The sequence below is a fragment of the Lichenostomus cassidix genome, chromosome 1Aa, assembly GCF_008360975.1.
Source record: "Lichenostomus cassidix isolate B80296 chromosome 1Aa, HeHo_3.0, whole genome shotgun sequence".
In the NCBI taxonomy this organism is placed as follows: domain Eukaryota; kingdom Metazoa; phylum Chordata; class Aves; order Passeriformes; family Meliphagidae; genus Lichenostomus; species Lichenostomus cassidix.
The window spans coordinates 23,609,721-23,631,600 of NC_139480.1; the positions used below are offsets into that span (position 1 = coordinate 23,609,721).

General features: G+C 39.2%; 1 protein-coding gene across 2 annotated transcripts in view; it reads right to left on the reverse strand.

Moving 5' to 3' along the window:
- ST7 (suppression of tumorigenicity 7) overlaps positions 1-21,880 on the reverse strand; it is a 136,508-nt gene that overhangs the window by 8,920 nt on the left and 105,708 nt on the right. For both annotated transcript variants that reach the window (XM_085042670.1, XM_085042679.1), the window contains exons 10-12: positions 13,710-13,782; positions 12,057-12,159; positions 3,836-3,986 (exon numbers count right to left, since the gene is read on the reverse strand). In XM_085042670.1, coding sequence (XP_084898796.1) covers positions 3,836-3,986; positions 12,057-12,159; positions 13,710-13,782 — 327 coding nt within the window. The remainder of the gene's footprint in view (positions 1-3,835; positions 3,987-12,056; positions 12,160-13,709; positions 13,783-21,880) is intronic.

The window sequence follows — 21,880 nt, forward strand, 5'->3', positions numbered from 1 at the left end:
AGCTCTGAGGACAAGTTTTCCAACACAGTCATGTTTTCATTTTCTATTTGGCAATCAAAGATTAATACTGAATTATTAAACCCAGGTTCCTCTCATGCATTCTTTCTAAATGCAATGGATCATGTCAAGTTTCCAATATAAATCTTCAGGTCATGGATTAAATAATACTTAATCTTATGAATTTTTAAAATTGAAAATAATAACAGAGAGGGAGGGAAATGGATTACTAAATCTGGATGGTGCTGATGTCATAGGCCATCTGAGTGTGGTTTATGGAAACATCAGAATACTTGATTGAAATATAGCTTTGCAATCAAGGCATCCTTTTCCATTATCCTATATATTATTCTCACTGTTAAAATGTCATCAACGTGTTATTCTCACTACTCCTATGAACACCAGTCACTGAAGCAATATTTTCCCCAACAGATGTTCTACAAGCACTGTACACTTTAGTTGTTAGGTTCAGCCCACTGCCACACAATAACACTCCATTATCTCTTGCTCACAAGGCACCTTAAGAACTGGTTTAAATACACAACCCCCCAATATTTTCAGCTGTGCACACTGCATTTGAAATTATGTTAGCTGTGGTTTTTTTGTGAAAATATTGTATTTTTCTCTTGATTACTACATTTAAAGCAATAGTAAAGAAGGCAGAAATCCTGAAAGATTGTAAACCAACCTGGGCTGTAATGCTCTCCCAGTATTAACCACCCATCTCCATAGCAACCCAAAAAGCCAAATACAAATACAATAATCCAAGCTGTGTATGATCTTCACATGCAACAAACGAATGTCTTTACAAAAACATATGTGGAATGATGTTCAATGCTCATTTCTTCACAATCCCTAACACAAGTTTTTCCTTCCAATTTGGCTTAATATTGAAACAGACAACCAAGCATCTTCTACCTTACTCTAAGCCACAGTAGTATTAAGATTTTAATCAAAATAAAAAGGGATGGTAAAGATGTTGCTTTTACAAAACAAGTGAAAAATGTCTGAATAATCTTTACTGAATTTAGGCAGTCATCCTTGACATAAGACCAACTATGCAATATTTACAGCAAAACAGCTTTATTTAGCAATGTTATCAGCCATGGAAGGAAGTGCTCTGGTTCATCTGGATCAGTTTGTGTTTACATAGGTACTTCTCTGCCTTTCTCCTATGGTATTATGTGATCCTATTTGACATTGATTGACTCAGGTAGCACAGAAGCAGTTTGCCATTCACCCATGTACTTGCTGCACGAGCTCCTGGAACATTTGGGAACTCCTAAGTTTCTCTTCTTCATGCAAACAGTAGGAATTTTGACACGAGTGTAGAAACCAATACTGACAAACCATCACCTTGGGCACTTTTGAAACTTGGTAACACTTGAAACTACAGACCTTCTGTACAGAGAACCTGGCCTGAACACAGTGGTGGCACTTGGATTTTTTTAGTGGTACTATGAATAAAATACCTACAAACATCTAGAAAGAAAGCGAGGGCAACTGACCATGCACTATATGTAGATTGCTGGTTAAAACTAGTATTTAATTACATTTAATTTTTGTGTCATGTCTTTACTGGTTTTCACTTACAGTTTATGCAGAGTTGCCAAGATATGGACTGAACATTATTGGACTAGACACTGTGAAACCATTAAAACCTTGGTTGTCTTCATGTCTGAGCAAAATTTGAAAAAAATTCTTGAGGACTGGTGCACTGTTCATATCTTTCTGAAATCACCATACAAAATGAATTATGGATTTTTCTGCAGAAGTTATGCAATGATACTCATTTACATCTTTACAGGCTACTATACAGCTATTAGCTAATGAAGCACATATTCAGATTGCTGAATGTGGAGATAATAAGAAGGGGAATGTAGTTAGATGACAATGCCCTACATTTGCCTTCAGGCACAGATGACTCAATTTCCTAAGTGGCCCGAGGACTGCAGGGCAGCCAGACTCCTGTGCCAAAGGCTGGTCCTGGTACAAAGCCCTTTAGGGGCTCCCCAGCCTGACAAAGCAAAAGATCTGTTCAGGATTCCCTGCAAAATACCACTTTGTACTGATGGAATAATGAACCTTGGGCTAAAGGACTTCTGCAAAAATCCAGAAGAGAAGGAACACCATGTAAAAGCAAACCACCAAAAATAAGCCATTGGGAAGAAACCTGTGATGGAGAAAATAATAGACTGGGAGAAATGATGGGAGGAGAGCTAGCAGGTATGAGAGAGAAAAATGCAGCAGAGCAAACCCCAGGCAGCACTGGTATGGATTACTGAGCAAGGTGCTCTGTACACCCAGAAATAAAACCAGTGCATCCTCAGGGAGCCTACATTGCAAATTAGGCAACTTCAGGTAATTTCACACAGTGACTGAGATAGTAAGGCACTTTTACAATGATGGTATTAAGTGCATTTCTACAGGAACTACCACTGCAAAAAAGTATCTTTTCTATCAAAGCTAAATGAGGATAAAAAATGGTGAAAGACACACACAAAAACTTGGTATTATAACGTATGGAGAGGATGAAAAAGAACAGAAACAAGTAGAGCAGAAAAAGGAAACTAGATTACATAAAAGAAAAACCTGCATCAGAAAAAAAGCCCACAAAGGCTGACTAATAATTCTACTTTTAAAATCTCTGAAACCTGGTAAAAAACACATCTCAAATACAGCTAAGATATATTAGAATGTTAGTTAGTATAAGACTAGCTTTGGAGGTCATATACTACAAACTCCCACTCAAAGCAGGGTCATTTCCAAGCTGGTTTGGATTGCTCAGACCTACGTCAAGCTGAGCTCTGAGTATCTCTGGGGCTGGAGGTCCTACAGCCTATCAGCAACCTGTTCCAATGCATCACCACTCTCACTGTAAAAATATGTTTCTTAGGACTGGGTTAAACTTGTCTTGTTTGAACTTGTGTGTTTTGCTTCTTTTCTTTCTGCTGGGCCATTCTGGGAAGACTATGACTTTTTCTTCCACATCATCTCTCTGTTGGGTGGTGGAAGACAGCAATTGGATCACCCCTTCACCCACTGTAAGTCTTCTCCTAGTTGAATGAAACCAGCTTCCTCAGCATTTTGGCCTACATCACATATTCCAGTCCCCTATGCATCCTAGTAATCCTTCACTGAACTCACACCAGTTTGTCAGTTAAAAAAAAAGTCATAAAATACATTTATTGCTTTATATAACATTAATATATACCTGCCTATAAGGCACACTCATAATTTCCCACTATCAAAACATTCACAGAATCACAAAATGGTCTGGGTTGGAAGAGAACTTTAAAGGCCATCTAGTTCCAACTCCAGTGCCATGGACAGGGTCACCTTTCACTAGACCAAGTCACTTCAAGCTCCATCCAACCTGGTCTTGAATGCTTGGAGGGATGGTGCATCCACAGCTTCTCTGGGCAGCCTGTTCAAGTGCCTCCTCACCACCCTTATTGCAAAATATTTTTTGCTTATGTCCAATCTAAATATACTTTCAGATTGAAGCTATTCATTTAAATAATGACAAACAAATCTCTACAACCCTGGAATGAAAGAAGGTAAATTATCATCTCCTTATCCAGAAAATATGTCTCAAAGAAGTTGGGAAATTTTGTTCAGTACTACACAGCAAGCACAATACGTGACTTCAACCCACTTTTTCTCATTAAATGAAGTTTGTATTTTCAGTTCAATTTTCAAGTATTTCAATGCTGATGAGGATATAACTGGTGTCCAAAATTCTCACATGCTACACTTCACAAAAAACGATTATTTTCTTCATGACATTCAATAAAAATGTTCCATTAGCTCCTTTGTAAGAAAGAGGATTACTTACTGCCTTCCCATGTACAGTGTAAAAGGTTCAATGCCCCTTCCACTCTTTTCCAGTGTTGAAGATGAAAGAAAGCATATGCTATTGCTTCACTGTCCCCTCTCTTCAGAATATGTTCAGGGGGCAGAATTAAGCTTTTCATTTCTAGTAGATACTGAAATAAAAAAAACAGAGCACAATTATTGCAGAAGTAATATAAAACACAGAAAGCTGCCTCCAATTCTATAATGCACACAGAAAGATCTATTTCTGTAAAATACTTTCTCTCATAGTGTTTCATCAAATGTGTAACTCACCAACTGCAATGAAGACAACTATTGAATTATTGCTAAATACTAAGATATGCTGTCAGATGGTTCTGCTCTTCAGCAGTAGTATGGGGACTAGAGAGAAATTCAAAATGAAACGTCTCTCTTACTGAAGAAGATGAAAAAAGGGCTCAAAGCAGAACATGGAAGTTAATTACAAGAGCTTCTTAACTAAAAGTGTTTATAATAAAATGAAGAAGACTTTAAGCATTTTGATGCTCAACGTCTTTCTATAAGGAAACACACAGCACTTCAGTTTGCACACAGGTTGCTTTACTGCATTGCCATTAACTGGTTGCTAGGTCTATGAATATGCAAGCTTGGCAGCCACCTAAACAGCTAGTAACAAATTACACAGTAAAAATGTTACACCATGTAACAAAGGACTGATTTTACAGGGGGTGGGGGTAAAAGTATAGGATCTTTAAGCTTGCTACTTGAAATAGTTGTTAATGTGTCACTAAAATAAAAAGTACCACTGACTAAACCCACAAGCAATTTTTACAGAAAATTTCCCCATAATTGGCTCCCCCCCATCAGAAGCAGATGAAACACACAGAGGGTTTGTGTCACAGGAGAAGATAGAGGTCCCAGACATTAGTCAAGCAGGTGATTTTTCCTCCCTTCTCAATCCATGAACTAGAATAACAGTTAACTGGGCAGACAACTAACACCAGTTCAGCAGATATCTCATCACAGGTGTTACTACAGTCCAGTTAGTGAAGGGGAAAGGAACAGCAGAGGGGAAAGATACACCCCATGTTGGCATCCTTTACAGGGAAAGGAATAACAGACAGAAAATAGGCTGCTGAATCAGCTCCTGTTTGTCAGCTCTCCTGAGGAGTGTAACATTCCCCAGCTGTGTGCCGCCTGCTCTTCCACAGCAGAAGGAAACTGTCACTCTCTTCCAGGATGCCCAAGATCAAATGTTCTCCCCACACAGAAAGCTGCAGGTGAGTCAGGCCCTAGCACAAGGTTGGGAAAGGCAAGTTATGGCTAATCACTGGCAAAGAAGGAGAGAGCACTGCAGGACCTGGGGACTGACAGCTTCCTAGCGCAGGCACCCAAGAGAGGGCAACCTGGCACGGGAGGAGAAAGGGAGGCATGGGTGGTGTCAACCTTGCACAACTCCTGACAAATGCCAGCTTTTGTGAATAGGATGTGCTGGCGCAGAGAAGGCGGCAAAAGAAAGAAATGAGGATTGAAAGTCAGCCTAGTGGAAGAGAAGAGAAAAGGGCAGAGAAATGAGCTCCAATAGCATAATGTTGTGGAGGATGTCCTAGAGCCTGTCACCCCTTTGCCTGAAGGAGCTGTCAAGCAGGTAAAAGATTTGGAGAGCTCATGATCAAACAGAGAACTGTCAACCCTGGGAAATAGATAAATATTTCAAAGAGGAGGGAGAAATCACATGTTTCTGGTGAGTGTAACAGTATTAAAGGAGAAGAAACTGAATTAGCAGTGGGAGTAGTTGAGTGTGACACCTGGATTTTCCCTGAAGCCTTTCAGAAAAATTGCAGAGAGCTGGAGAGCAGGTGGATTAATGGAGGAAGCTGCAATTCAGTAGGCAGTCCAGGGGATTAAGGGTGATAGAGAGAACAAAGAGCTGACAAGAGGGAGGGAGCTGCCAGGCTTACACGAATACAGTATTCACTGCCCTAACAAATGCCTCGCCCTTTCAAAAACACATATTTTATCTTGTAGGGCAGAGTGGAATACAGCTGCAAGTGTTGCAGGTTTCTACCGGTTTTATTAACTTAGAACATAACTCTTATTTCCATATATTTTGCAAAATTAAATGAGAAAGTAAGTTCTCAATTATCAAGTATTTCAACCAAAGGAAAAAACATAAACAAACCCAATGACAAACAGTGATTTGTAGGAAAAGAAAAAACAGGAAGGAATGCCATATTCCTAGGAGTGTTAAGAAGAAAACGTTATTTTGATTCTTATGTACTGCTTGTTAGCAGCGATTAAAAAGAAATCAAGTGGAAATACCAGATGGAAGGATATATCTTGACACTTGCAAATCAAGCTTAGTCCTCACTCAGTTATGTTGACTTTGCAGTCTGCATTTTTCTCAGTTTCACAAGGAAATATTTTTTAAAATTTTCCTGAACAAAAATAGTCCATAACCTGGTATGGTGATATTTAAGAAGACCCACACACGAAGCTGATAGGTGGCTCAAGAGTAATTTGTGACTCACACTTGTTTTTATTTCATGCATAAATGTCAGCCACACCTTTTGGGCATACAAACTGTCAATGAATTTATTCTGGAGGCATTTCCAGCACGAATACTGATTGTACACAGCCCCAGAGAGACCCTGTCTGGAACACTTTGTACAGTTCTCATCAGGCACTTTCCAAAACAAAAAAGATCAAATGTCTCACATACAGAATAGAGCTAACCAAAGAAATGGCTCTGGGAGAGAGCACTTGACTGCCTCCATCTATTTAACTTCTCTGAACATTAGTAAAGGGTACCAAAAAGCTGCCTAGCTTTAATTAGGGTTTGATTATTATGGAAAGAAAGATATGATTGTCCATGAAAATTAGGATGGTCTTGATGACCTAGAATATCACATCCATTGGTGCACTGCTGTATTTTCAAGAGAAATTCTAGAGGCCAGAGGGCTTTCAAATTCCTGGTGGTTTTGCAGGCAGGGCTAAGGGTCTACCTGGAGATAGCATAGCCAAGGGCAGCCCCCTTTTATGTTAACTGCAGGCTGCTGGTCCCAGATCTTTCAGAGGCAGGACTGAGTCCCACAATCTGCTGTGTTTCTGGCAGATTGTCTGTGAAATCAACACAGCCCCCCTGAAACATTTTGTATTGGACAAGCAGACAAATTCCAGTTAAAGTAAATTAAATAATAATTTAAAAAAAAATCTTTCCTTAAAAACCATCTAATGAGCTACAGTCCTCAAGCTGCTCCATATAATGTGTGCACTATAGTCATGATGAACTACTGCCAGCAACAAACATCTCCAGCTCTTGGAAAAAGCCAGGCAAAGACATCTGACTGTAGTTTCCAAGAAGCTGCTACTGCACTTAATCAAAGGTACTACACTAGGCAGGTGTAGTCTTCTCTTCAGCCATCAAGACTTCAGGGTAGGAATCTGACTATTCATATCTCAAAATTTCCAAAGGCCTTATTCCAGAGCACAGCCCTTGTCACACAAAATCCAATCATACCACTAAAACTCATATTAGTAATCTACATCTCTTGACAGACTTCCGACTAACTAAATCTTGATACACTGGCATCCACTCGGACTGAACCACAACCTTCACAATTAAAGTAATAAAACTTCAGAACCTTATCAATCCTTTGAATACACAAAGAAGAGGGGAGCCCTCTGTCACCCAGACAGAGCTCTGAACCTCAGGCACAGTTCACTCCAGAGGGAGAATCAAGCAACAGGCTAAATAAGAAACCTAGCTAAGAGCTCAGCATTCATGGAGGAAATCTAGATGGTAAGAACAACACATCTCCAACTGCACTTGTTTTTCAGGAAAGAAAAGAAGAATTTTAACTAGAACAAGAAACAAAGTTGCATCACCATATGGGCTGATCATATTCCGTTAAAAAATGAACCAGCTCAGAAAGAAACAGCCTAGAAAATTTCAGCCAAAATGATCTCTTCACTGTTGTGGCCAGTGACAGGACTTGTGCTGAGCACTGAACATGCTCCCCAGGGAAGTGGTCACAGCACCATGCCTGACAGAATAAGGTTTTGGACAATGCTCTCAGGCACATGGTGTGATTCTTGGGGATGGTGCTGTGCAGGGCTGGGAGCAGGACTTAATGATCCTTGTGGGTCACTTCCAACCCTGGCATTTTCTCTGATTTGATGATTCTATGACCCAGTCTCAATGAAGTTAGAAGCAAACAGAGTTGCACAATGATTCTTGCCATCATGAGGTGGCTCAATTAGCCCTTTGCCACTGCATTGTTCTGGCTTGGATTTTTTTTGGGTTGTCTTTTTTTTGCTTTTTCTGATCTCTCTCTTCTCTCCATCTAACCTAACCTTTTTTTTGGTTGAAGACCTGTATTTAGGACTTACAACAAGTGTAAGAATAGTTTTCATGTGCTTCTGTAGAGGGCTTCTGGGCCAGTTACACGACACTGTGATCGACACAGCTCAGCTATAGCCATTCTGTACACATACAGGAATGTCTTTTAATGAGCACTTGGAGAACGACAATGGACCTTGCATACATGAAGTGCAACAGGGTGGAATATATACTTCTCTTGCTTAAATTGATTGAGTATACATTATTTATTCCACAATATTGACAGCTCTCTGGCTCCTAATTCTCCTCTGCTGGGAGTGCTTTTAGCATTCCACATTACTTCAGTGGCTTTTTATAAAATAAATCAACCTAACTCAGGCAGGTTTTCTTCTTTTCCTCAATTGTGCAATTTGATGCTGAAATTACAGCTCAGGTCACAAATAGGCAACAGTCACTCCTGCACCTGTGACAGCATCCCTCCAGGCCAGAATATGAGAATTTAGCATTGTTTGAACAGGAACTCTCCTCCTCCCAGGGGGATGAACAGCATAAGCTTAAGAAAGTTCCAAAATACTGGTTTCTACATGCCCAGTGAAGCCACTTTTAGGTCACCTTACAAATTCTCATTGACTTGATGGTAATTAAGAAGTTTCGCCTTTTTGCTGGAAATACAAAAACAAATCACAGTCTCACTTAAGAGTTAAAAATTCTCTCAAACATATCTCAAATACTTTCTCTGTAATATCATGGGGTGTGTGGAACAGATTAATTTCCCATCTGGTCTATGAATTTGTTTGCATTATTTGTTTCTATTAGCAACTACAACTTACTAGAAACCACACAAGCATACAGACAGGCATAGTTCCCACTAAAGAAAATCAAAATAAATAAGAAAAAATGAAAAGGGATGCAATGGAGAACAGATGAATCTTTAAATAATTTAAATCAATAGTTTGTTACATCATTTTAAGGGACTGTTTACAGACAAAATCAGCATTTCTAAGTAATATCGATATTAAGTTGTCTGATTGAATGCATCATACTTCAGAAGAGACTCTTCAACTCAGCTCCTGGTTTACATACCAAACCCATACAACCGTGTGCAGCACATACTTTTGACTTGCTTTTAACAATCAGATATATAGACAATCATCTGTTTTCTCTTTAATGAATACCTCTAGTCTCATACATCACAAAAAGGATGGGGCATTTTTCAGGAGAGGTTTGAATGAAGGGAGGGAGCTCTGCAAATCAGTTTAGGAAGGGTGTTCGACAACTAAGAAACGTCCCAGAGACAGCTGTGGTAGCTTATCTGCATTAGCTTTTTATAGTTCCCTTACATACAAGTAGGGAAGCCCCAAACACATATAAATTATATTGATGAAGTCGTGTGTCTGCATACATATACCTCTTTTCCCAACCAGCCCACAAATTATGTACTCTCCATGACACAGGATGTACATACAAACCCCTCTGGAATTAAAGCTTCAGTGGCAACACAACTTTTTTTGTCAAACTCCTAACTTTTTGTGTAGTACATTAAATAATTTGTCATGTTTGGAATTTATTTCTTCCTCAATCTGAACAAAAGACTCATTAATGTTTAAAATCCTTAAGAATCTCTGAAGACATATTAGTGTTGTGGTCCTGTTAGACTGCTTGTGATGCTGCTTACTAAAACTTATCACCATTTAATTAAAAACAAATGGGATATGACTTCAATTACAACTGAGTGGAAATTGAGCTGCAACATCCACACAATATGTAAAATTATAACCAAAAACATAGTTTCACACCTTAATATCCTTTAGCTAATAGCAGAAGGAATGAGTGTGAAATCAGCACTGCTGTGTATTACTCTGTATCAGGCTATTCTGTTTTAATGTTAAAATATGAACTAGAAGAATCTCTGGAGTCTGCTCCTATTACTACCTTGTAATCCTGGTAATTTACGTTTCACAAAGGTTTTCAATTTTATAATGTCAGACTTTGAAAAACAGAGGAAATCAATTAAATCCTTAAATAAGTTAAGGAGGAAGAGGACTGCAATTTCTTTAAATCAAAAGTACAGAAAATAATCTGCATTTCACACGTTGGCATACTTGTCAGAGAGGAAATTCAGGCTCTTATTGAAAAGCCACCTAGCCAGAAGCTGGATAGTAAGACGGAGGTCACAAACAATTAATGAAAGCATTGATCTACAAAAAAAGCAGGATCTTGGAGATCTGGAAGTGCAGAGGTTATGGAGCAAATGACGTAACTTACAGTAAAGTGGATTTTGAGAAGGAAGTCAAACCAAAGGAGATCAAGGTCTTAAGTATAAACAGAAAAAGCAAAAAAGGTAGTAAATGAAGACAGCTTCAGTTTCATGGCAGTGCAGAGCCTGGAGACAATAGCAGCATGGATATCAGGAGCATGCACAGGAGTGGAGGCCAGCGCAGCTAACTATCTCTGTCCCTGAACAGTGAATAAACACCATGTGTTAACATGGGAGTGTTATTACGCAAATTGTAAAAGAGATCAAATTATCAAAATTATCAAAAGCATGGAGATAAGTGAGGAAAATGGAACAGGCTCCCAAGGATTGCTCATAACAGGCTAAACTGGTATTTTCACTCGGCAAGATTTCTAACTGGGCTTTAGTAAAACATTTAGAAAGGTTCACCCAGAACAGGACTGCGCTAGAGAGTTAAATGGGCAGCTAGGCAGAAGAGAAATTCCAATGGTTGTGTTGTTGCAAGAACCATTGGGATGGAAGAAAGTAAACAGAGAAGTCCTCGAATCAAGCTTTATTTAATATTTTCATTTTATACTATCACACAACACTAGAAGATCAGCTAATAATACAAAAGGACTCATCTCACCTAAACTTTGTTGTCTAAAAATCAGGCTTTTACTGGAAAAGAGTTGCTCCCTTCATAGTCAATGTAGAAACACTGAGGCGGAAAGTCTCTCTAAAGATGTCTAAGATAGTTCATTCTTTCCACTGCCTGTAGAGGAAATCTAGATGATTTTATTAAGCAAACAGCCTAACTTTCAGACAGCTACACTATGCTATTTAGTGGCTGGCATAACAGACAAAGCTCACAGAGAAAACATTTAATTCCTGCAATGCATGAGAATTACCTGTATGCAATCCATGTGTACATATGGAAGAAGGTTTAGGTTTATTTTGACCAGACTTGGTGTTCAATTGTACCTAATGAATAGGCTCCCTACATTAGCACGTCCCAGTTTTCCGCTGCTTACCTTCAAAGGGCAATACTAGCCCAAAAGTTTGTGGGGTGAAGTTCAAAGGCCAAAAAGTTCCAATGGCCAAAAAACATCTGCCTTTAGCCTTTAGCAACCTCTTGGCAACATTCTTACTGCTGAGATACAAACCCCAGGGAACAGGCACGGGAATTAGAACATTAATCCATTTTTTTCACTTTGTAGATCTCAGCAATTCTTCATCTCTGAGCTTTGCATTCTCAGAACTTAATGACAGGTTACTGCACAAGGAATTATTAATGCAACTTATATGAAGCACACCATGAACTCCAAAGATAGGTTCTATTCTACAGCATGCCAAAAACATATTCCTACATATGATCATCAAAATAAATAAAATATGCTACTTTGAACTAGAAGATCTTTAATGATTATTTTGCAAACAATAATCTATGTTTATGCATGATCTGCCTGCAGCACAGCATTTGGAGCAATTCACTTCAGCTAAAATTTCAAGTTGCACAGTCCTGAATGCAACATAGCAAACAAAAAACCTGTGCATACTATCAGCTTCTTCCCCTTTCCATTGTTTTCTCTCTTTTCCCCAACATCACTCAGTATTCTAACACAAAAATCAAGAGTTATATCCTCAGCAGTGTTAGAACTACAACAATATTTTCTCAATACTCACTTTTGGCACATGTGGATTAAATTCTACTGCTCTGTGAATAGCTTCTACTGCATTCATCTCTGCAGTACTCAGCCCTCGCCTTGAGGCAGCCTCTGGAGAAAATCTACAAAAGCAAAGAAACAAACACATTAGGTCAGAAATGCTAGTAAGAGAAAGTCAGAAAAGAAATCTAGAACATGGGCCCATGTAACCAAACTGAGTAATTTTCCTATGCTCTCCAAACTTCCATAGCAAGTGGAAACACTGAGTGATCTATTACATCAAGGCCAGTGAAAATCCCAGCAGAAGCGGAAAGCATGTTTGTATCTAATCACAGCAGAAAGTCAGTTCAAATAGTCCCTTCTCTGTCACTAATCTAAATTTGCTCTAGGTACCTTGCTAGGGGCATATTCCAGGCTGAAGTTGTAGAAAAAAAGAAAAGGAAAAAAAAAACCAAGGAAAAAAAAACCCAATGCCAAATTATTGTTGGAGGGTTTCTATTAAAAACAGGTTTGGGGAAGTTTTAGGGAGGTTCCCAACCCAATGCCCCTGGGTCAGGTTGGGATGGAAGCACGATGCAGCAGCAGTAGCAGGTGGTCTACTGGCTGCAGCACCATTGAGGGTAGCATGCCCAAACTGTGGGCAAATCATCTGCCCCAGTGTATAAAAAACCAGACCATGCAATCTCTTTCTCACCTCACACCCCACGGCTAACTCCAGAGCTGTACTTGGCAGGCAGACACCACAGGGAAAGCTGTGACAACCTTAGCCCTGCCCTCCCAAGCTGGAGTCGCTGTGTAGGGAGGAAAGATGTTGCAGTAGGTACTGGCGATCTACAGGATAAAAAGAATGAAAGAAAATTACTTAGATCTTGATGTGTACATACACTTTAAAAGCAAAATCTGTCAGGATGTCAGTCAAGAAAATGGCTTTCCACTCCACTTGCTTTTCAACTTTAGGGGGCATTCGACCCTCAAGTGCACTGACACAACTCTGCCTGGGGTTTGTGTGAAGGCATCTGAGAGCAGAACTGGGATTTTTGAGCTCCATCTCACAAGGAGCTGAGCACCCTTTCAGAGCGGGCCAGTGCTCTCAAGTCCACAGGCATCAAATACATGTGCTCAGCACCTTGGAAGGTTGAGACCCAAGAGAAAAACATAAAAGGAATGAACAGATATTTGTGTCTCTAAAAATATGAACGTCATCTACCTCTCAGAATCCCTGACATAATAATGCTAAATCCACCTGCTGCTATTTAATTAGATGAGTAGTCTTCTAACAGCACTTGTAAAATGACATTGTTACCAGTGCATCCACATTTAGTTATTACCTTTTTGTGGTCAGGTTTATACAAAGTTGAAGAGCTTCAGCCACACAACCCTTTTCAGTTGCATCTTCACTATACTATCTAAGAAGCCAAAGCTCACCCAGACAGTATATGTAAAACTGAAACAAGATCTGAATTTATTCTATTTCTCTTCTTTTCTTCTTCCTTAGTATCTGAGGTGCAATGTTTGATCACTACAAATTTTTTATATATAAAGTAATTTTATCAATTTACTGCAGGTTTTAATTTTCCTGCTAAATGTGCAGATTGTTAGGGTGTGGGCTCAGCTATGAAAAATCTTAAGTTAAATCAGGAATTTTGCTGGACAGTGGATCTTAAGCACTTACTTGTCAGAGACAGCTCTGGCTTTGAGCAATGCAGCTGTGTAACATATTGTCGCTGATTTTGGTAAACTTATATCTGTTGAAAAGAAAGGAAAAAAGTAAACATTTGAAAACTTAGAACTGTGCAGAAAGAAAAATGTTTGATTGACACTTGGAGTAAGCATGACATACACAAAACTATTATGTGAACTCAGAATACTTTCTCATTTTGGGACTTATGCTGACACATCACATGGATTTTTAAATTTCCACCTGATATACAGGCTTTAAAATATGTGCTCATGACCACTAGAATTGCTATTTAAACAGCAATGGGGTTCATTAGAGAACTAATTCAAAGAGTGACATGATAGAGACATAATGAAAGAATTCATTACTCCATACATAAATGTACAGATAACTTGGAATACGTGAATTTTTCCATTGTTCAAAAAATATCTAAGTAATAGCTGAGGGCTATCTTACTCACTCTTCATACTTTCACTGAGAAGCAGTTGTCTAATATTAGTATGTGGCAGCTATACAAGTTAAAATACCTATTCAAGTAATAATGGATTTGACTTGCAAGCAACCAACCAGTAGATTTACTGAAGTTACAGATCAACAGTAAAATGAGGTATTTCGCCTCTTAACAAAATATTGGACCAAAACACACATTCATCAGATACTCTCTGGCCATTTTATCCTGTTCTAGAGACACACAGGAACCATAAACCTGACTTAACCCATTAGCTACCTTAATTTTACCAGCTACCTGTTTTTTACCAGCAAATTGGCACAATGCATTCAAAAGGTAGAGAGAAATGCTGCTTAACAGACTTGAGTGATATATTTGAATTGACTTCCACATTTGTAATCTCATGGTGTGACCCTTGGAGGTGTCCTGCGCAGGGCTAAGAGTTGGACTCAATGATCTTTGTGGGTCCCTTCCAACTCAGTTTATTCTGCAATTTTGGGATTCTGTAATCTACCCAGTGGTCACATACAGTGGCTGAAATATTTCAGCATTAAAATTTTCAAGATAACAGCTAAATGGGAAAAAAAAAAAAAACCCACAGCAAACCAAACCCACTAATGGCTGGATTCTGCAAAACCTTCTGCACATTGTGCTAACTTTCTAGAGCAAACAGCAAATACAGCACAGCAAACACAAGGCATTGAAGTAGGTCCACTGTAAAAGTGAGGAGAAGCTAATCTGACCATTGTTCTAAGAAACTATCTATCCCTTGGTTTGCCATTCAACTTGATTAGAAAGACAAAATTACCATGATAACTTGGTTACTTTAGGACTAAGAGACACTTGCTATTTCTTGAACTCATGTGCCTTGCATGATAGGGCTCCAAAAGGGAGTTAAAGACGACATGCAACTAATATCTCAGCAGTCACCACCCTTCAATTATGAATAACCAAGCAACCAGGCACAATGTTGTTCTGTTAGACAGAAAACATTGTCAGAATGACTGAGGCTCTTTGTAAAGGCTGCCTGTTAAATCCTATTATCTTTTTATGCACTTGCACTTCCAGTATGAGATGTACAGATCCTGTTGGAGGCTTCTCTATAATATTTTGCAACTATAATTTCACTGGAGTATGTAATTGTAGTGACTAAAGTCATTAAAATCAACAGCATGCAAAGCAGTTTGACGATAGATATGTTCATTACTCCACTAAGAGGACAGCTATAGACACAGGCATGAGCACACCTTCAATGATACAACGAGAAAATATTTCTGAACACATTCAATAGCCCTCTTTATATCAAATTTTCCTTAGCACCAAGAGTTAAGTTATTTCCAGTAAACAGAAATGCCTTTCAAATATATTCAAACAAAACACAGCATCACGAAACACTATCTTCTAGTAGACAGTAAGTGTTCCTGAGCTGGAAGCATCTGTGCATACAGACTGCAAGATGTTTCACAATAAACAGCTGGCATCTGTAAGGAAGGGAAATGTGGTGAGGTGAGTATTGCTCAGATAAACCACATGTATCAGCAGAAAAAAATGGGATTTCCCAACTAATGCTGTGTTCAAATCTGATTACCCACAGTCGAGAACAACAAAAGCAAACCGAAGGATTGGACTGTTTTTGTATCAAACCAAATGAAATAAAGACTGAGAGAAGATACAACTGTTTCCTATGCAGACCCACACGGAATACAAGAGAGGAGAAGGGTTGCTTAGGTAAAGGACATTGTTGGCACAAGCACAAAGAATTCAGAATTAAATTTAGACTGGAGATTAAAAGAAGGTTTCTGTGAAGTGAATTTTTGAGGCAGATTTCCAGGTAATTTCCAGTGGGGCAAAAAAACCAGCTAGTTCTAGGATGGAGCTTGCCCAGCTCATAGAAGGGGTAGTATCATGCAGGGAATGCAACTGCAGAGGCCCTGATTCACCCAGGAGGCCTCTTACAGTACTATACTTGCTAGAGAGCAAGCAGCACTTGTTTGAGGATAGAGCCCTATTATAAAGCCCTAGCAGTGGAAAAGATAAATACAAATGCTCATGTTTATCACAGAATCAGAGAGTGGTTGGGGCTGGAAGTGAGCTCTGGACATCATCTAGTCCAACTGAGACCTAGTAGGTCCATGTCTGCTTGCTTTCAAAAGTGTTTTTGTTTGCTACATATTAGACCATAAGTATTTTGTCCTGCTATATGTTGGTCTACGACTACAATACTTTAAAATCCTCCCATAATTTAGGCTTCCTCTCCAAAACTGCACCCTCATATTTTAGAGAAAAGCATAAACAATTATGTCTGGTAACAACTTGAATTTAGCAAGGGAATCATTTCCAAACTAGCCCTAGGAGATACTTACTCTGTCAGGAACCAAAGTGAAGTTTTAATAAATGACTGTGTCCAGCTCTGTGAGCCATCTGGCAAAATATCTTCACATACACTGTTTCCCACCCTCCTGTGATTACTTATGGAGCTCCCACAATGTGCTGAAAGATGTGACTGCTATTCTGCTGTCAAATCCATCAGGACATTTTTGCCTAATAAGAACTGATGTGTCAATCTAAAAAAGGCTTTCCTTCTTTCTTATTGCTTGTATCTTTAAACAGAATAGAAAAATCTAGACTTAAATTATGAGCATTTTCTTTCAATAAGCCCCAGTCAGGTATGGGGAGGGTTGGGAAAGTGAATTCTTAGTATTCATTTGCTTCTTAAGCAGTTGCTTATGAGACTGAACTGAAGGAAAGATGCTATGGATATGCAGAGTATGCCATATATTATCTAAATTGATCATAGAATCTATTGTTCTTATAAATAGCAACTAAACCAAAAAATTATGAATCTGGATATGGAATGATGCAACATCCCCCACCAAGTAATCAGAGGGCTCTAAACATGAAGAGACAAGCATGTTGTAATTTTTTAGTCATTAATAAATGCAAAAATGTAAGTCACTGATCAGAAATTATTTGCTATTTTGAATCCAGAGTGCATGTTATTCACAAGTCAGCAACACAGATTTCTATGGGCTTAAGTTCAAATAGGTGAATAGTCTCATCAACATTATTAGGACATAAACATCTGCTGAAATTAGCTGTATATCTGGGACCATAATTTCCACAGTGAGATCCTTCCACAGAAACTTCTCTTCTTCTTCACAAAGCACTGGAGAAAGGCTAAATTAAGATGCTGGATTAATTAACCTATTTTCAAATATGCTACTGAAAGTATGTCAACAAACTGGAAGAAGTTACATGAAAAGGTAAAACAAATAGTGGAATACAGGACATATATTGTGCTATGGCTTGTGGGCAAATCCCAGCTCTGATCTTCTCTCAGCTGCTACGCCAACACTTGTTCTGTCATCACAGAACCTCCCCAGCTCTCTAAACCTGCAGGTTAGATTGTCAGCTCTTGCATAGGTGGTAGGAAGAATTGCTTATGTAAAAGACTGAAAGCACTACGGCAAATATGTGCAGGCTGGATCAGTGATGACAGAAGAGAGATGCAGTCATCTATAAAGACACAAACAATAAGAAAGAAAGTGAATTAAGCTGACACAAACAGTTAAAAACAAGAGTAATGGGATGGAAATCATTAAAGAAAAGTATGAGCTGAACATCAGGAGAAAAACACTATCAAAAAGATCTAATACCCTGTAGCATTATCTCCCATTAGAACACTCATTGCATTTTCCCCCAAAATGCAGTTGAAAACATGCTGGAGGGAGCACAACTATGAACGTGGTGCTTACAAAATAAAATAAAACAGTTCAGATTCTCTGTATTTTGACATTTTTGCTCAGGGGTCGGAAACACCCCAATCAAACACAAACATATAGCCACTATGTTAAGGGCTGGATTTTGGTCCCCTGATAGAATGGGAAAACCATTCCAGCACATTCAAGAAGTCTTTATTTTGCCATGACGACAACTAACACTGTTCAGTTATGGCAAGATTTACAACTGCTGATTTTAAACATTTCATATGCAACTCTTGCTGACATGTGTGACCAAGCAGGTGACTGCCACTTTAACTTGACCAAGTTCAATCCTTTATGTCTAAAGAGGGGAAGGAATAATTTCTGCTAAAGAAAGTTAAAGAGAGCAAGACTAGTATAATTACTTTTAACTTTTTGTGCTTTTGCACAAACAAGAGAAACAAAAAAAAACCCCACAGAATCATATGGCAAAAAAAGAGACCAGATGGTATTAACAGACACAGAACTGATGCTGAGACCTAGCTGAAGTGACAAGTGATTTTGATATGGAGGAAACAAATTAGTTCTTACAAGCAGAAGCTGAAAAAGGTGTGATGGGCACAAAGACAAACCATTCTCTTGATGTTACTGTTATACAAACTGGAAGAATTGCATCTCTCGGAGAAGGTAGATTAGATTTTGGTATAACCTTACCTGAAAGGAACATTCTCTTAAGATCTCTCTTTCAAAGAAACAAAAGGATTATAAAATGCAGGTATGAGGTAATGGTTGCTCCCATACTGCCACTTGCTACATCTTTAACTCTGAAAAAAACCCTTTACTGCACTTAGAACACCTACCCAGTTAGCTCCACCAGGTAGAATATCTCCAAAATGTCAAATATAAACATGGCAAGTAATGAAACTGATGGAGATGTGATCTCAAATATCTATCTATCTATCTATCTGCAAAACCCCTGGAGACCATAGCTAATGTAACTGAAGGCTGTGTGCAACCTGTAATTCTCTACAAAAGGATTGCCTTCAATATAAATAGAATTTAATTGCAAAATCTGTAAGGACAAGAAGAAATTGGACAGAGAGGGACAGAGAAAAGAGAATAGCCCTGAACAGGCCACATTTTAGAAAACTCATTTCTCTGTGTTAACTGTTTGGATTTCACGAAGTTAAAAGAAAAAGAAGTATCTGCTTCTGAAGTGTTTCTTCAAAAGCCTGTATTTTGATATAACACTAATTTAAAGTTGGATTCTGCTAAGTAAGCTGTTACCAAATAAAAAAGTGTCACAGCATCGAGGGGAATGAGATCTTTTGTATTTAAACCCCATTTTCTTTCTGTGTATCCTTTGCTCTAATGTATCTTCCCAAGTGAACGCTGTATTTTGGACTCCGGCGTGATAAAGTGGATTTTCTCACTCTCTGCAAAGCGGTATATGAGAGAAGAATCTGTGTAAGGTGTTCATTCTGCAAACCAAAAGGTTTATAGCCTCACTGGAAAATCACAGAGAGTTACTCTACTTCTAAAAAACAAAAGCAAGGATAGGTTTAGAGAAGAACTATTGCATCACTAAGATTAAACACCCAGGCATCCATTCTTTCTAAAGCTGACTCTCAATTGCCAGAAAAGTCTGAGTTTTCACACAGTGCCCAGGTTATCACTTAATATCCATCAAAGCAACTGGCTACCCAGGGAAATTAATAAATCAGTTGCTCTAAGCATTGCTACAAGCAGACCAACTCCCCCAGCCATAACCATTTCTGCTGTAAATAACATGGATATGTGTTAAATCAGAGCCAAAAATATTTTCAGAATTCAACAGTATTTATGTCATCCTCACTCTATTGACAGACACTGAACTCTGAAACCATAATGATGTAGCTCAGCAACAGTGCATGCTGTTCCACTAATGAGACCCTTTTTCCATGAATAATGATATGGACATCAGCTCTGTTGCCAGGTACATAATATAAACACAATTTAACACATGGTCTTTGGTAAAGCAGTGCATCTGCTTGCAGAGGCTGAGGTTTCACATGATGTGGTCCAACATTTTAGCCCAGGGTGGGAGCAGACTGCTCAAGGAAATAATTTGTTCATATGTTATCAAAATACAATAAATCAGGTTTGGTCTTAGTAAAAAAAAAGCAGTGCAGTGGGACCAACAGAAACTGCAGATAGGAAAGTATAAATGAGTTCAGTGTTTTATGTTCCAATAAATCTTACAACACATGAAGCTGATGAGTTCTAAAATGAGCTGAGACTCCCTGAGACAGGCCTTCTGAGACTCATGAACTGTAAGGGTTATACTGGCTAAGCCTGTGTTTGCTGAGTCCTTGTGCATACCTGGTGCATACATACACCATACCCAAAGTATGAGTTGAAACTGCATGTGTTCAAACAGCCAAAGTAAGAGCTTTATTTTCAAAAGTCTCATTTGTTCTGACTCTATCAGATGCTTTTGAGAAAATGAAACACACCTTCAAGTTTTATCAACTTCCATGACATAAAGTGCTACCATGGTATTGCTTAAAATCAGGGATCAGTGCTTTAGTATGTCAAAGCAGACCTTGCACTGGACTTTAGTCTTTTGAGAAGGCATGGTTTAATATCCTGTTCTGTCACAGTTCTGCAATTTCCCAGGGCTATTACTTCATAACTGCATTGAAGACTAGAAGGTGCCAACCTCCTGTGATGCCTGGTGAGTACAACCCAGCATTTCTACTTACTTGCTTTTTAACACAGCAAAATTAAGAACAAAAGAATCTCTCATGGTATCACTGGAATTACTGAAATACAAGGAATTACTTGTATTACTATAATACAAGGAATTACTGAATTACTAGAAAGACTCTGATGTTACACTTTACTGCCAGTTTCTTCAATCAGACTAACTACAACCAAGATCCCTCTCAGAGTCATTACTGCTACTGAACGGCAGTACTCAAGGGCCTGGGTGACACCTTGATCTCTGCTTAGAATGATTTGACTCCAAAAGGAGTTGAAAACATTCCAGACTGTACTGGTAGCAGTGATTATCACTGATGCTGCTTGTAATCATCCACTTATTTATCTGTTTTAAAATAGCCCCATCTCTGCCACAGTCTACTGCAGAGTCTTACATCTGTCAGAATGGTCATGTTAGTACCAAGCCAATGGTTTGTTATGAGCCTCGTTTAAATTTATCTTTACTTCCTAAGTTGTAAGATGTTAGAAGAAAGCAGTTAGCACATATTCAGTGGGAGCTTTTGTATTTCTTTGGCTATACCCTCCAAAGATTCTTTGCTCATCAAGTACATGTCTCAGTACTCCCATGAACATGCACCATCCCCTTGCCACGGTTCTGTGTGATGTTACAGGCCCAGGTACTGGGGCTGATAGTGAGAAGCCTCTGTCTGTGTGAGCTCTTACTCTTCTGCTTTTTGGCACCCAGGCAACGCAACTGAGAATGACAAATGAAGAGGAGGCAGAAGCCACACAGAAAAGGGTAGATGGAAAAGAGGTTGAGATGGAAGTTGTGAGGTAGATGGAGATGTATCTTGACCATCACTGCCCTGAAGAGAAGATTTGGACAGGCAGGTAGGAGAATCAGAAGAATGGAACTGGGAATTGTTTCTCTCTGCGGGAGGACATCAGGAGGTGGCGGCCTCACAAAACGAGGTCTCCCTGGCGTGTATCTCCGCCAAGTCCAGGCCGGGCAGCCCCCGGGGTGTGCTTAGCGTGGCGTGAGGCTCCGGCCACAGAAATTCTAGCAGGAAACGTCGTGATATGAAGAAACGAACTGGACTCCATCTCTGTTCTGGCAGGGAGGTTTATTTGGGGTAACAGGGAGAGGGGTTGCTGGGGAGGAGAAGGCGGAAAGAAAGGCAGGGACAGGGTAAGGGCTGCCAGCTCAGAGAGAAGACCTCTCCCAGACCCAGGCACTGACTTTTAAGGGGAAAGGAAGGGGGCAGGGGCTGGCTCTCTCTCAGCCAGTCCCAGGAGGACAAAGGGAAGATTGG